The sequence below is a fragment of the Triplophysa rosa genome, linkage group LG16 (genome assembly GCF_024868665.1).
Source record: "Triplophysa rosa linkage group LG16, Trosa_1v2, whole genome shotgun sequence".
Taxonomy (NCBI): Eukaryota; Metazoa; Chordata; class Actinopteri; order Cypriniformes; family Nemacheilidae; genus Triplophysa; species Triplophysa rosa.
Window position 1 is genome coordinate 11,732,404 of NC_079905.1, and position 13,388 is coordinate 11,745,791.

The following is a 13,388-nucleotide window of genomic DNA, read 5'->3' on the forward strand; positions in this document are numbered from 1 at the left end:
TATGTGCTGCTCATTCATTAAAGGAGCAGTGGGTCGTACAGGTCTGTACAGAAATTTTAGTTTTCTGAATATTGATATCGATAGCAGCGTTTGTGTGCGTTCACTGTTTCATGCAGGCCAAAGGTTAATATGTTGTTTTTTCATATTCTTCTCCTGCTTTTATTCACCTTCTAACAAAGATTCGACTGAGGCTGGAAATGGCATCAGCCTCTCGTTGTTCACAGCCAGCAGCTGATAACAAACATAATCATCAAGTTATTTTTTTCTCTCACACTGAGAAATTGTTATTTAGCACATATCTCCATCTCCGCAAACAGATTAATTCTTTTGACAATGAAATTAATCTGCAAGTCAATAAGGGGTGCAGATTGATTGTATTTGAGAACAGAGACTCCCCATAAATATTGAAATCTCAGTGGAAGCCATGTTGGGGTCATTGCGTTTGATAATGGGATTGCATGTTGTAAAAGCCTCTTACTCTTTTTCTTTCTCTCTTTCTGTTTTTCTTGCACTGATGATTATTTTCCATTCCTTCTATTGTTTGAATACTGAGCAAATAAAAAATATGTCCTAAACCTAAAAAAATCTGCGTTTTTAATTCAAACAGCATTCAGTATATGTTTATTAAGCCTCCTCCAATGAGATCCCCACAGATTAGGTGATTTCAGGTTTTTCTATCCTTGTGAGGATCTGGTTTCCACAAAGATGACAAAACCTGACCTTCACATCTTTGCTGTCCTTCCAAAACCTTGGATGTCCAAAATTGCCGTTTTTCAGCAAATCTTACATTTTGTAAATTATTAAATATTCTATTGTCAAAGTTGACAAGCACTTTTTAAAACTTTTTATTGGTAAGATATTTGCAAAACCGAGTGACAAAAATAAAGGGTGACAATAACGATTTATGGCAAAAAATAAAAATCGTGAAATATGGAGACACAAGGTTTCAGAAGGACAGCAGGGATATGCTGTACACACAAGCTTACCTGTAGATAGTGGAGTGATCGTTCCTTCATTTTCGGGTCCAGGGGAACCAATGCCTTGTCATATGCTCCTCCCCCGCCTCCTCCACCTCCACGAGAAGATGGATAGACCTCTCTCGCCTGGTTGACCGTCATGGCCGACCAGGTGCTTCTCTTCAGAGAGTGTCCGCTGTCCCCTGCAGACATGGCTATGTTGGTGCAAGCCAGGCACTCTCCTGGAGGGGGTCCCTTAGATTTCCTTAAGGTAAGCTCTTGGATGGCCGCATCCAGGGTCTCATGTCCGGTGGGATATCCCCGTGCCCCTCTGCCCGCCCCCACCAGAAAACTGCTGTCGCTGTCCAGGTTATCATCGGAGCTCCACCATCCGGCTGTTTTGCTGCGATGGCGGGAGCTTCGTGACTCATGGCGGGAGTCTCCGCTTTTGCTGCGTTCCCGGCTCTTGTTGCGCCGGGAAGAACGAGACTGGTGCGTTCCGGAATAATGGTGCCCGCCACCGTCCTCCCCTCCGCTGCGCTGCCCCCTTTCTCTATATTCTCCCCCACGAGTGCCATTGAACTCTCGTTTGGATGGAGTCTCCAGCGAATGAGACTTGGCGAAGAGACGTTGAACCGAGTTGACCAGATGGCGTATGCGACTTGGACTCTCGCTGCGTTGCTCCCCACTGGCTGTGCGTTTGTACTGTAGAGTATGGAAGCCGTCAGGGTGGAAGGGAATCTGTTTCTCAAACTGGTCCAGGAGGCTGGGTGGGATGCGGTGCATCTTTCCCCCATGGCCATGTCCTGTCGAGGATAGGCACTCCTCACATGTGGAGTCGTAGGGTGGGTGTGGTTGACTGGGGTGTGAGCGGGGGAAAGTGCCTCCACCAGATGGAACCATTGCCAGGGGTTCAGGGGGCCCACCAGGCGGGTAGTAGGGGTGGTCGTTGTGCCCCTGGTAGTGGTCGGGATGGTGCATGTAGTCCCGTGAAGCATCGCAGTCCTCGGGCATGCAGTAGCATGGCCCGGAAGAGTGTTGTGATAGACTACGACTCACCTGGTAGCCCTTAATTGCCGGGGCGTGGTGGGCCGCCCGGGCCGAGAGGGGGCGCTGTGAGCGCGACAGGGCTGTGCCGGAGTCAACTACAAAAAGATAGATACAGAGAAAGCATTGATGAGACAACTAAACATTCAACATTCATATCAAATTATACTATTTTCATGTGCTCATGTGTATTCTAACAATGTGACAACCACAACTCAGTTAGCTGACGGTGCAGAACAAGCACGCTTTTATCCGCCTACTGTAGTAGTGCCGTCATTGACCCTGAACGTAGATGATGGAGGGTGGGCAAACACTGTAAAAATGACTCTATCCATTCATCATTCAATTCACTCTCAATGCTGTGATGGAGTGAGTCATTGTGTCGCTATCTCTCAAAATCTGTTCATTTGGCAAAGCAGGATAATCTCTGCTGTTTCAACCCATAATCTAGTTTATGTTCATAGCTGATAAACCTCCTTACTGTTTCACAATTAAATGAATGCCCATGCTGTGATTTCGATAAAACAGAAAAAAACTGCCTGAAAGGGAAAAGGCTTTTGCTAGTCGAGCAGGGCTTGTCAGCTGATTGCGTTCAGTTGGGTCTGGTCTTTGAAGCAGGTGGTGCTATGGCAGACAGATGTTGAGAAGATTATTAGATGAAATTAGCCTGTTACTTTTAATTATCTAAATTTGCACAGCTAGCCTGATCCTTTGTGTCACGATGTCATACTGTACAGCAGCTCAAAATTCTTGTTAAATACAGGCAAGTGCTTGTGATTTGGTTTGGTAATGACACGTCTGACCTCAGATCAAAATGAAACCTACAAACATGAACATTATAAACATTACACCTTTACAAAATTGCAGGAAAATAGTGCTCAAGAATAGAGATTTTTGGAAAAATATAACACACACACAAATTACTTTAAAGGGATAGTTCACCCAAAAATGAAAATTCTGTCATCATGTACCCACCCTCTTGTCATTTTAACTCTGTATGACTTTCTTTCTTCTGCAGAACACAAAAGATGACATTTGAAGAATGTTGGTAACCAAACAAGAAGGTCATGCAGGTTTTTGAAATAGCAAGATGGTGAGTAAATGAATTTCAATTTTTGCGTTCTTATTCAAAAATCACCCATATGTGTGTGTTCTTGAGGTTGCAAGAGAAACAGAAAAAGAACTTGCATTCAAAAGCTATAAACTATAAATTGAACGGTGCTGTCACATCTCACAGCGGGAATAACATAGTCTGGATTTTCTTGTAATTTAGTAGAGCTTGCTGTCAATCAGTGTCACTCATTGCCACTTCAGGTGCCAGTTGGCCTCCATTTGCCTCCTTGAGCCTGACACGAAAATGGAGATTACTGGAAACAAAGAAGGGCACGAAACCTATCTCATAATTTCCATTCTGCCTGTCTTCAGCAGCTCAGAGTCTCTCCAGACTCTCTCTCTCTTTCTCCCTTTTACTCTCTAGATCTTGCTTCTGACCTACTTCTTTCACTCTAGTTTATAAGACTGTCTGTGTATTTCATCGCCAGCTGTTTAATGCCAGTACGCGTTTCTTGAGTTGTCTCTCCATCCGTGTCTTTATGCCAGTCTTTATTTCTGATTTGCATACTCACAGCATTTTGGTAAAGCGTTGCCAACACATAAACATCGCCTAGCCATAAAGAGCAATCATAAAAATCATACACATTCATTCTATTCTATTATTTTATTTCATATTGTCTGAATGTGTCACCAGTAGCCGACTATAAAATCTGGTTTTGGTTTCCTCTTGCCTTTTCCTCCTTACTGGCTCATGGTTACAGCATCTCATACAGGTCAAAAACATGAGGGTTGTCACACCAAACTATTAACTGATTTAGTTGACTGGCTTGAGTATTGACTTAGCAAAGAGAAAAAAAATACAGTTTACCAGTCAACAGTCATGAGAAAATGACAATGATATCAGGCATTAGCACATTGGTCTTTATTATGAGTAAGCGGACGCATTCCAAGTCTGTTCTGGCAAATGGTATTTAAATTAAACTCTTTCACTGCTGAAACAATGCTGTTGATGTGAGACTTCCGCACCAGCTAGTTATGGACGCACACAGTGCCTTCATAATGGCCCTGGACCTGCATTTCCAACTGTGTTAAATAAAGCTGGGTAATACAAAGAAACGGATGCATTCCAGGCAATTATAAAATATTATCTTATTCTCACATAACCTTCCACACAAGTGATGAGCTCATTCAGCCCTACGAGCATGCAGAGATCTCTCTCTTTAAATATTTAGAACTGTTGAACAGATAGAGGGCTTGGTTAATTTTCTTTAATTGGATTGGGAGGTTGTCATTACGGAGGTGAGAACATTGCAGAGGCGATAGGAGAAAATTGAACAATTCACTTTAGAACTATTAAACAGTAGGGGGAGAATTGTTGACCTAGATTAGGTATTATGCATTGTAATTCTCCTTTTCACCCAGGAGATATTTTAAACAGAAGCAGATAACTGCATTAAACATTCCACAATAGTTTATCTAAATATGGTACCCCGCACATCAAATGAGTTCTGCATGAAAAGGGCAACTCCAGTTATGGATGTGACATTTTCTGTGAAAAAAATGAGATCAAAATTCTCAGAGAATGTATTTATTACCAATATTGAACCATGTTTATATTTTACTAAACTACTGTTGTCCAGACATCAAAATATCAGTATACGCACAAGTTTTCTATTTTAAAAGAGGAAAAAAAACATGCATTAAGGATGTGACAAAAAAGGATGCATGTTTTTGAGAGGCAACATACTTTGTATGATTTCTGTGAAATAAAATGCGCAAACCAGAAGCAACAAACGGAGAAGGGATAGCTCTTTTAGTAAAAAACACCCAAGTAAATAAAATAAGTTATCAAAATCTTGGAAAAACAAGCAGGACTCTCTGCTCTCAAACGCTGGGGGCGTGTCTGCTGTTGGCGCTGAAGCCACGCCCACTCGAATCGCTCAACCTGAGTCCCCAGCCCAGTAGGCTATGTGAATTATGTGAATACGTTTTATGGGAGGATTTGAATTGAAACACACGCGATATTCATCAATAGATCATTCACGAGTAGGTTAAAAGTTATGCGTGTTTGGCGTGCTGTCCAGGGAGAGTGCTCCGATCCGAACTCGGAGTACTCTCCCCATGTCCGGGAGAAGGATACGGGCCCGGTATTAGCCCGAACCAAGAGTGAGTTGCGGTTACAAATAGCAGCCGGCAATGTTCAAAGATAGCATTTGTGCACAGAGGCAGCTTAGAGAGACAGGCTTCATAGGCAGCGTAACGTAAGCAGGGCTCTCAAGTTTTGAGTTCAGAGTGAGATTTTGGCGGCGGCGGCGGGGGTTTGGGTGGGGACGCGTGTCTGATCTGAAAAATGTGACACAAAAATTTGTACAAATAAAAAGGTATTTATTTAATTCATCATTTCTTAGTGCAGGTTTGTGTGTGTGTGTGTGTGCGTGCGTGCGTGCGTGCGTGCGTGCGTGCGTGTGTGAGAGAGATATAATGGTTAGTGTTGTTTATTGTAGGTGTTGGTAGCATGTTTTGAGGCCTTCAGCACAGGGGTTGGTGGCTCCCACTTGAAACACTGTGGTTCCAGGCCAGCCATTTTCACTGTCATGATGGATGACAGAGTTCCATCCAGTGCCAAGCTGTTCCTGGTTTTGGTTTTATTTAGTCCAACCATGGAGAAAACCCTCTCAGCATCTGCATTTGAATGAGGGAGCACTAACACTAATGCAGCTATTTTAGAAAGCCTCCCAAACTGGCTGCCAACATGCATGCTTATGTCCCTCACGCCTTGATGGGCACAGGAGTTCTCTTGTCTACAGACTGAGCCCCAGTAGAAGAAACACCACTCCTTAAAGAAACACCTATAGGTGGCAGCTCTAGTTAATCCTCTCTTTTCCCTGTTTCCAGTGGGTTCTCCACTGTCTCCTCTATGGTGTCCTCCACAGCCTCTTCCATGGACTCATCCTCTACTGACACCCTAGCTGTCTCCTCCACTGCCTCATCTACTGTCTTCTCCACAGTCTCCTTCTCTGACCTGGCCACCCTTTTAGGGAGCTGATCCTTTAGAGCGAAGCATGAAATGAATGCTCATTTGCCTCTTCCCTGACATCTTTGAAATAGACAAATGTAATATTTAATACTATACATTGTCTGGATAAAATATAATGAAATAGCCTAGGCCAAAGGTTTTCACAATGTGAAATGTGTATAGTAGTTTTTTCTTTCCTTTTCTTTCCTTTTTCTTTCCTTCTGAATCAGAACTAATACTAAACAAGTGTCAGAATAGCTGCTGAAATGAGCAGGGATGAACACATGGTGTAGTTGCAGCTAGCAAAGGAATTCACTGTTAAAGCTGACTGTATACTGTTTAAGATATATATTTTCAATTACTGAAAAGTTTTTATGTTAATTAAAATGTCACTATGACAATGTAGACATGTGAAGCTTGACAACATTTAACTACAAACACATTACGTTGAAAACTAGGAAAAATGAGTGCAGATACTTACTGTGTGTGCTGCAGATGTTTTAACCTCTCCACTGAGGAAAGGCAGAATGGGGGAGGGGCTGTCACTGAGGACATCAGACAATTTCTTAAAGGGGCGTTTACCCCAAAATGACAGGGTAGACAATTACAGGGACGCATGCAAAAAGCTTAATATTATTATGAAAATAGAATATAAATTATCCAAATTATTTGTTTTATTAAATACATTGTTGAGGACAATAAGAACATTCAAAAAATATTTTAATTTTGTGCAATGTTTCCACTTTTTACACTCACTGAAGTTAGCTTAGCAGTGTGAGGGACATGCCAAAATCACATACATCGAATCAAAGAAAATGGTATAAAATGATAAAACACATTTTAAGAATCTTCTTATTGCAGTTGTATGTGTGTAAATATTAGGACATTTATAATAAAACCTCAAAATGTCATTATTTTACATTATGTTCACGATGGCTCAGTGTTTCTGATGAGGACACCAAAAGGCACTTCATAGTGATAATGATCCATCTGAATGTGTCGTGTTGAGCGAGCCTGTCAATCACAGAATGTGTCGTTGGAATCAGAATGTAAACGTTGTTGTTGCGGGAATATCTAAATCTTACCCGGATACAGCAATGCTATTTTCTGATTGGCTGTTCGGTAGCTGTTGCTTTTATTTGATTAGCTGGTGCGTGGCAGGGCCTTCTGAACTCTATGGGGAACTCACTCACTTGATTCTTCTAATAGCGGCGCAACTTGGTGGGCGTTATCCTGGAAATTTCTAGGTTTCTAGAAATACAAGGTGTGGCGTGTGAGCGGGTTGAAATGCGTGAGACGTGAGAGCCCTGCGTAAGTCTATTTGAATTACAAACAGATAGCGTATTTGCTATAACCAATCGCATATTTAAAAACTACTATACTAATTTCTCACTAGAAATGCAATCAAAAGTTATTGAAAGTGAAAATTAAACTTACATTTATGCAAAACTATGCGCCAACTGGTGTTTCGGCCGCTATTTTATTTTTTCGATCTTGAGTCTTCTTGACCAATCACGTTCCTCACATGTTGTTGTGGAAACGACAGGTCTCCGTCATTGGTTAGCTGTGAAAAGGTGCTTGACACAGGACGTTTTTCAGAAAAGACGTTCTGAGCTGCAGAAAAAGACACTGGCGTTTTAAAAAAGCGATCAGGACTTTTTTGGAAAACACGGTTTACTCCATAGGATTATAATTTAAAACAGACGCTAGCAGCTTCAAAAAAGAAGTCAAGTGTGAACACAGACAGCTTCGTCTATTTGTAGACTCTCTTGAGCTGATAAGGTAGATGCTGGGATTGCTGATAGCGAACCAGCCAGGTGGATTATCTGCTCGTGCTCGTCTTGAAATTTGTTAATTAAACATCATTCACTAAAGCACGTCGCGATAACGCGCAGTAATCCTCCTTCCGTTCGCGTCTGCGTTACCATTTGCTTGTTATTTGGCGTGAGATTTGTTTAGTTGGGCAGAGTGAGAGCCTGAAAGCGTGTGCGAAAAGCTTACAACCCTGAGCTCGTGATTGAGTAGACACCTGACGCTAGGCGCTCTAGTGATAAGGGAGGGGCCATGCATGCTCAGACGCTCCATTGCGTCATCGATAGGGATGGGTATCGTTAAGATTTTAACGGTATTACTACTCTTATCGATACTGCTTATTAGTCCGGTACTTTTACGGTATTCTTATCTGTACTTTTTGATATAAAAAGAAACAAATTAGCAACTGAATTAACATTGCTTTATTTGAATTAACATAATTAACAATAAATAAATAATTCAAAATAAACAATTTACAACGAAAGAAATTCTTAATTTTCATAAGTTCCTTTGTCATTTTTTTTCTAAAGAGTAATTTAATTTGACTCTAAACAGTTATGTATTTGTACATGTTTATTTTGTGTATACTGCACTGAATTATTTCAGTTCTCAGTGTAATAATAAATGATTACACATATAGGCTGGTTTTTTTAAGTAGTTAACTAATAGAAAATGGATTAAATGTGTAATTTCCTTTCACCCATGTGGAATTAGCATAGTTTTAACGCAAGGTTATGGAAACCAGTTAGATCGAATTTACAGTTGTTTTAAATAGGGTGAATGGCATTAGCATATATTATATAAAGAATGTCAGAGTTCAAGTAACGTGTTAGCATTGAGCATAGATACCTGACGTAGATGGGGCATAATTAAGGGCTACGCAATCAAAAACAGTGCATCTCTCTGTCTGTACATGATGCACTTTTGACAGGTGCTTTGACAGATTACTTGTGTTTCCACCCCTACAAGCAAAGGTTTTGTTGCACTTGTGGCAACGAGCATTGTCACTGTCGGCATCAACTTTTGGTGAACCACACTTTTTAACTTTTAGTTCTCCACGCCATCGTCGCGAATTAAGAGCGTCTTTCTTCTGTGCGGCTGTTCGTGTTCGTGTGTGTGTGCGCGCTGTGTAGACACAAACGTGCCGCCTCGCGCGCTCTGCTGGGAATAACGGATATGCTTCGCCAAAGACTAAATTCTTGGTGTTATTGAAAATTAGAAACTATTGTTGAGATAAAATGTGCAAGATAACTTTAATGTAGCAACAACATATAATATTTTTTTCCCGAGGACCGAAAGCAGAACCGATAAGGGCGGAGCTTATCGATGCTCCGGTCTTTCATAATTTTGCCCCGGGTCCCGTTTAATACCGGGTTTCGGTACCCATCCCTAGTCATCGATCCCCCGTTTTAGCCCCGCACAAAAAATCCTCAACAGAAAATCTGTGAAAAACTGTTTAACGGTTTAACTCCCCAATTCAGTACTACATACTTCTGAGTCTTTGATGAACATCTATAATGTGTTTAGAAACAATTCTCAGAATTCTCTTGACCCGGACTTTAAGGTTATTTTTAAATTTGTTTTTTATATTTGTTTTTTATATTTTTAAATTTGTTTTTTTTTTTAGTTATATACGCAAAGAAGAGGGTTAATTCTTTCTGTTCAGTCATAATTACTTTCCATTGGCATTAATGGTCATCAGTGATTGGTTGCAGTGAAATGTTACTCCAGCCTTTGGGTAAGAAATGCATGGTTGAATTGAATGGCCTACTCCTTTAAAAATATTTGCGGTTGTCTTTCCTGTTACAAGCATTCAGTAAGACATGCAGATTTCACAGAAGAACAAGACTTTTTATTCCAGTTCCAGCATGTGGAGGTAAAACGGGAAGCTAGAATACGTTTTTTCAGAGATAATAAAAAATGCGAAGAGACAAAGACAGAAAGAGGGATATAAAATGTCATCTGCTACATTCAAGCAGTTTTTGCTATAAAACGGTTTCGGTGTGTGTTTACTTTTAAGTGCAGGTTGCAATCCTGATGCAATAGGATCAATTGTTATAGGTTAAAGGCACTGATGTCTTTTTATGTTTTTTTCGGAATTATTCTTAACAAACTGCAGTAAACAATTGCAAAATGCCCAGAGTGCCCACAAAAATTCAGATATACATGTATACTCTGTGTTTGTGTACACAGTTAGAGCATTACAAGAATTCACTCCACATGGAGGGTTTTGATATGATTTCTTTCTGAGTCCCTCTCTCTCAAAGAGATAAGCTCTTGCCTCATCCCTTCCCTGCTCTGCTCTGGTCTTCACCTAAGCATGGACCGGAGCAGATAAATTGAAATTCACACCTTGAGGCCAGTCTCACTCTCTCTCTTTCTATCTCTTTTCCTCTCCATTCCCACACTTTATTCTCCTTCTCTGCTCTATGCAGGTGAGGCTGAGTGTTCTTGAGAAGGATCTTTGAGATCCTGTGCATCTCAGAAAGAGATGCACAGGATCAAACCAGATACAATCAAACCAGATATGAAACATCACATGTGACATATGACAAAAGGATCAAGGAGATGAATCGACCTATCCTGCCCATAGCATCATTTTTGTTCTGCATTGTGCATCAAATGGTTTGAATTAAAGCACACGAATTATATAGAGCAGTTTTATGATGCTTTCAAGAGTTATATATTGTAAATGCAAGTTAAAGATGACGTTGCAAAGATGCAATGGTAATGGGTAACAAAATGTTTTTGTGTGAACAATTAATTTTAATTTTAAATAACTGTTTTTAAAGCAGCTCTATCTCTCTCTTTTTCAATGCCTCTAGACATTGGCAGTTCAGGGTGCAATATGAAAGAGGTTGGAGCAATTTATCAATCGCTCTCCGGGCAGACGATCAAAGTCAGACAGAAAGCTGAAAGAAAAAAAGTGTCAGCTCTGCACTACAAAGCAAACTTTGCTGCTGCTCTGAAGTTTCTACCACCTCATCCATTTTGCATGAGTCTCACTCTGTTCCTTACTGTCTAATGTACTGTATGTACACCTACAAGCATATTCTCCTTTCAACACAGAGAAAACGGGAATAGAGAGTAAAAGGGTAAGCGAACACACCCAACCCCCTCTGGCCTTTCACCCGGGGAGGCAGAGAGAAGAGACAAAGCTGTCGAAGACAAATGGAAAGCGCAAAGAGATTGAAGGACAAAATGGAAGGTCAAAAACTAGGCGGAGGGAAAATGGAGGGAGAATACACATGCATTGGGAATAGGAGGGATGGACTATGTTTGAAACAGCATGCTATCATTTAACCAATTATATACTGTGCACATTATGCAAATGCTTTTTATAAATAGAAAAAAAAATCTAGACTTCGTTTGTCAAATAAGTTCACTGAGTAAAATGCTGTATCCCACAATGCAATGCGCTAGACATGACCTTTCATTTCCAGTTTGCCAAATAAAAATCAAATGAACCAAAAATAATCTTGATTCATTATTTGATTCAAGACATTTTACACCAAAATAGATTAAAAATGCAAAATAACCTTTTTACTTTTTTGTGGATGGATGCCCATGACTGAATTAAAATGCAACATGATATTAGATCATGCGACAAAAATGCATCATACTAATGTTTAAATAACATGGAATAACGCCTGCAGTTTCACTTCAAACAGAAATGATACGCAACCACTTAAAAACTGCACGATGTGACAAACCCATAACCACGTGACCGGCCCGTTTTGCTCACTTTGATCTTTTCGCCTGTTCCAGGCTCGTGCTTTGGTGGAGACGTGTTTAATATTCATAAACACACCCTCTTTCTTCTTCTCTATCATTCTTTTTCTTTCTTTCTATCACACACACATGCTGTTATGAGAGCACAATGAGCCCAGGTGCTCCTGTGTTAATGGATGTTATGCTCATTAATCATGTTACGGGTATGTGCACTATTAGCGGTGTGAGTGGGACGATGGGTTGAGAGGGATTTAAACAGCCCTCTGCTCTTTTTTACTGATGGCTTTACTGAGCAAACACTCATTAAGTAGTGTCGATACAAGGACGCTCAGCCACGTCACCTCTCTGAGGGGGATTGAATTGTCCTATCCTATGGTTTTCAGATTTACTCCATCAAAGCCACTCGGTCTCCTGAAGTCCAGCATGTCCCTCCTCACACACAAACACGCGTGTTCGCACACACATACAAATCGTCTCTGCGTTGCTAGGCTACACACTTAACTAGGTTAGTTAATGTACAACAGGGACCGTTTTCATAATGATTTCATGTTGGGTTTTGCAATTCTGAGATGACGTCCCGTAGTCCTGTAATTGACCAAGAACCGAAGTCGATGATATTTCTGCGTATTTTTCTTAAATATCACAATAGTTTCTCAAATAAAAAAACAAATTTTTTCATGAATCATACTGTTCATTGAGCATTGCCATGAGCTTTAGAGCTGAAAAAATTTGATGTGAACGCTCCCTAAAAAAAAAACAAGCTTTTAGTCAGGTGAACCTGAAACTAGTGCAAGTGTACATTTGCTTCCCTAAAACAACCAGCTAGTTAGTTTTGAAAATTGATTTGAGCAAACAGATTTTTTTAAACCCTTATATTTCAACAGCGGATATTTGCATACTTTGATATTTGCATATACATCATGTCAAAGTGATAGTTCACCCAAAATGAAAATTCTGTCATCATTTACTCACCCTCTTGTCATTTCAAACCTGTATGACACCCTTGTTTCTGCAGAACACAAAAGAAGATGTTTTGAAGAATGTTGGTAACCGAACAACGGTGGTACCCATCGACTTGCATGGTTTTGTGTTCATCATACAATTGAAGTGAATGGGTACCACTGTTGTTCGGTTACCAACATTCTTCAAAACATTTTCTATTGTATTTTGCAGAAGAAAGAATGTCATACAATTCGAAATGACAAGAGCCCAAAATAAGATACTGTATCTATAAATATCTATCAGAATCTGTTCTCATGTGTTTACATGCAGATCAATAAACCGGCTACGCAAAAAAACAACAACAACCTGTTTACAGAAAAGACAACATGTGTACAACATGTGTTTAACATGTACAAAAACACCAGTGAAATGTGTTTTTGGAATATTTTTGTGTGAATCCCATGTGAATTTCCACATGAAACCCATGGGATCACATGTAAAAACCCATGTGATGACATGTGCAACATGTGGTGACAAGTGAAGAACATGTGATCCCTTGGGTTTCACATGGGATTCACACAAATATGTTCCAAAAACACACATTTCACACGTGATCACATGTGTTTTTTGCACATGCGAATTTCGTGTGTCTTTTCTGTAAGGGTGTGGAATTTTGTTATTTATCAGGTTTCTCTCATGAAGTGATGTCAAGACCTACAGTCTATCTATCTCTTTTTTTTTTCAATTTATCCATTAAATGGTTGAGTCAAGAGCTTTTGTTTGCTAAAATAAAGTAAAACATTACTTTTACTTTACTTTACTTGAAAAAT

The 13,388-nt window shown here is 40.2% G+C and overlaps 1 protein-coding gene across 3 annotated transcripts in view; it reads right to left on the reverse strand.

Moving 5' to 3' along the window:
- The window catches only part of dlgap3 (discs, large (Drosophila) homolog-associated protein 3), a 158,334-nt gene that overhangs the window by 20,410 nt on the left and 124,536 nt on the right, over nt 1–13,388 (reverse strand). For all 3 annotated transcript variants that reach the window (XM_057354408.1, XM_057354409.1, XM_057354410.1), the window contains one exon: nt 987–2,101. In XM_057354408.1, the coding sequence (XP_057210391.1) occupies nt 987–1,970 (984 nt within the window). In that variant the 5' untranslated portion in view covers nt 1,971–2,101. The remainder of the gene's footprint in view (nt 1–986; nt 2,102–13,388) is intronic.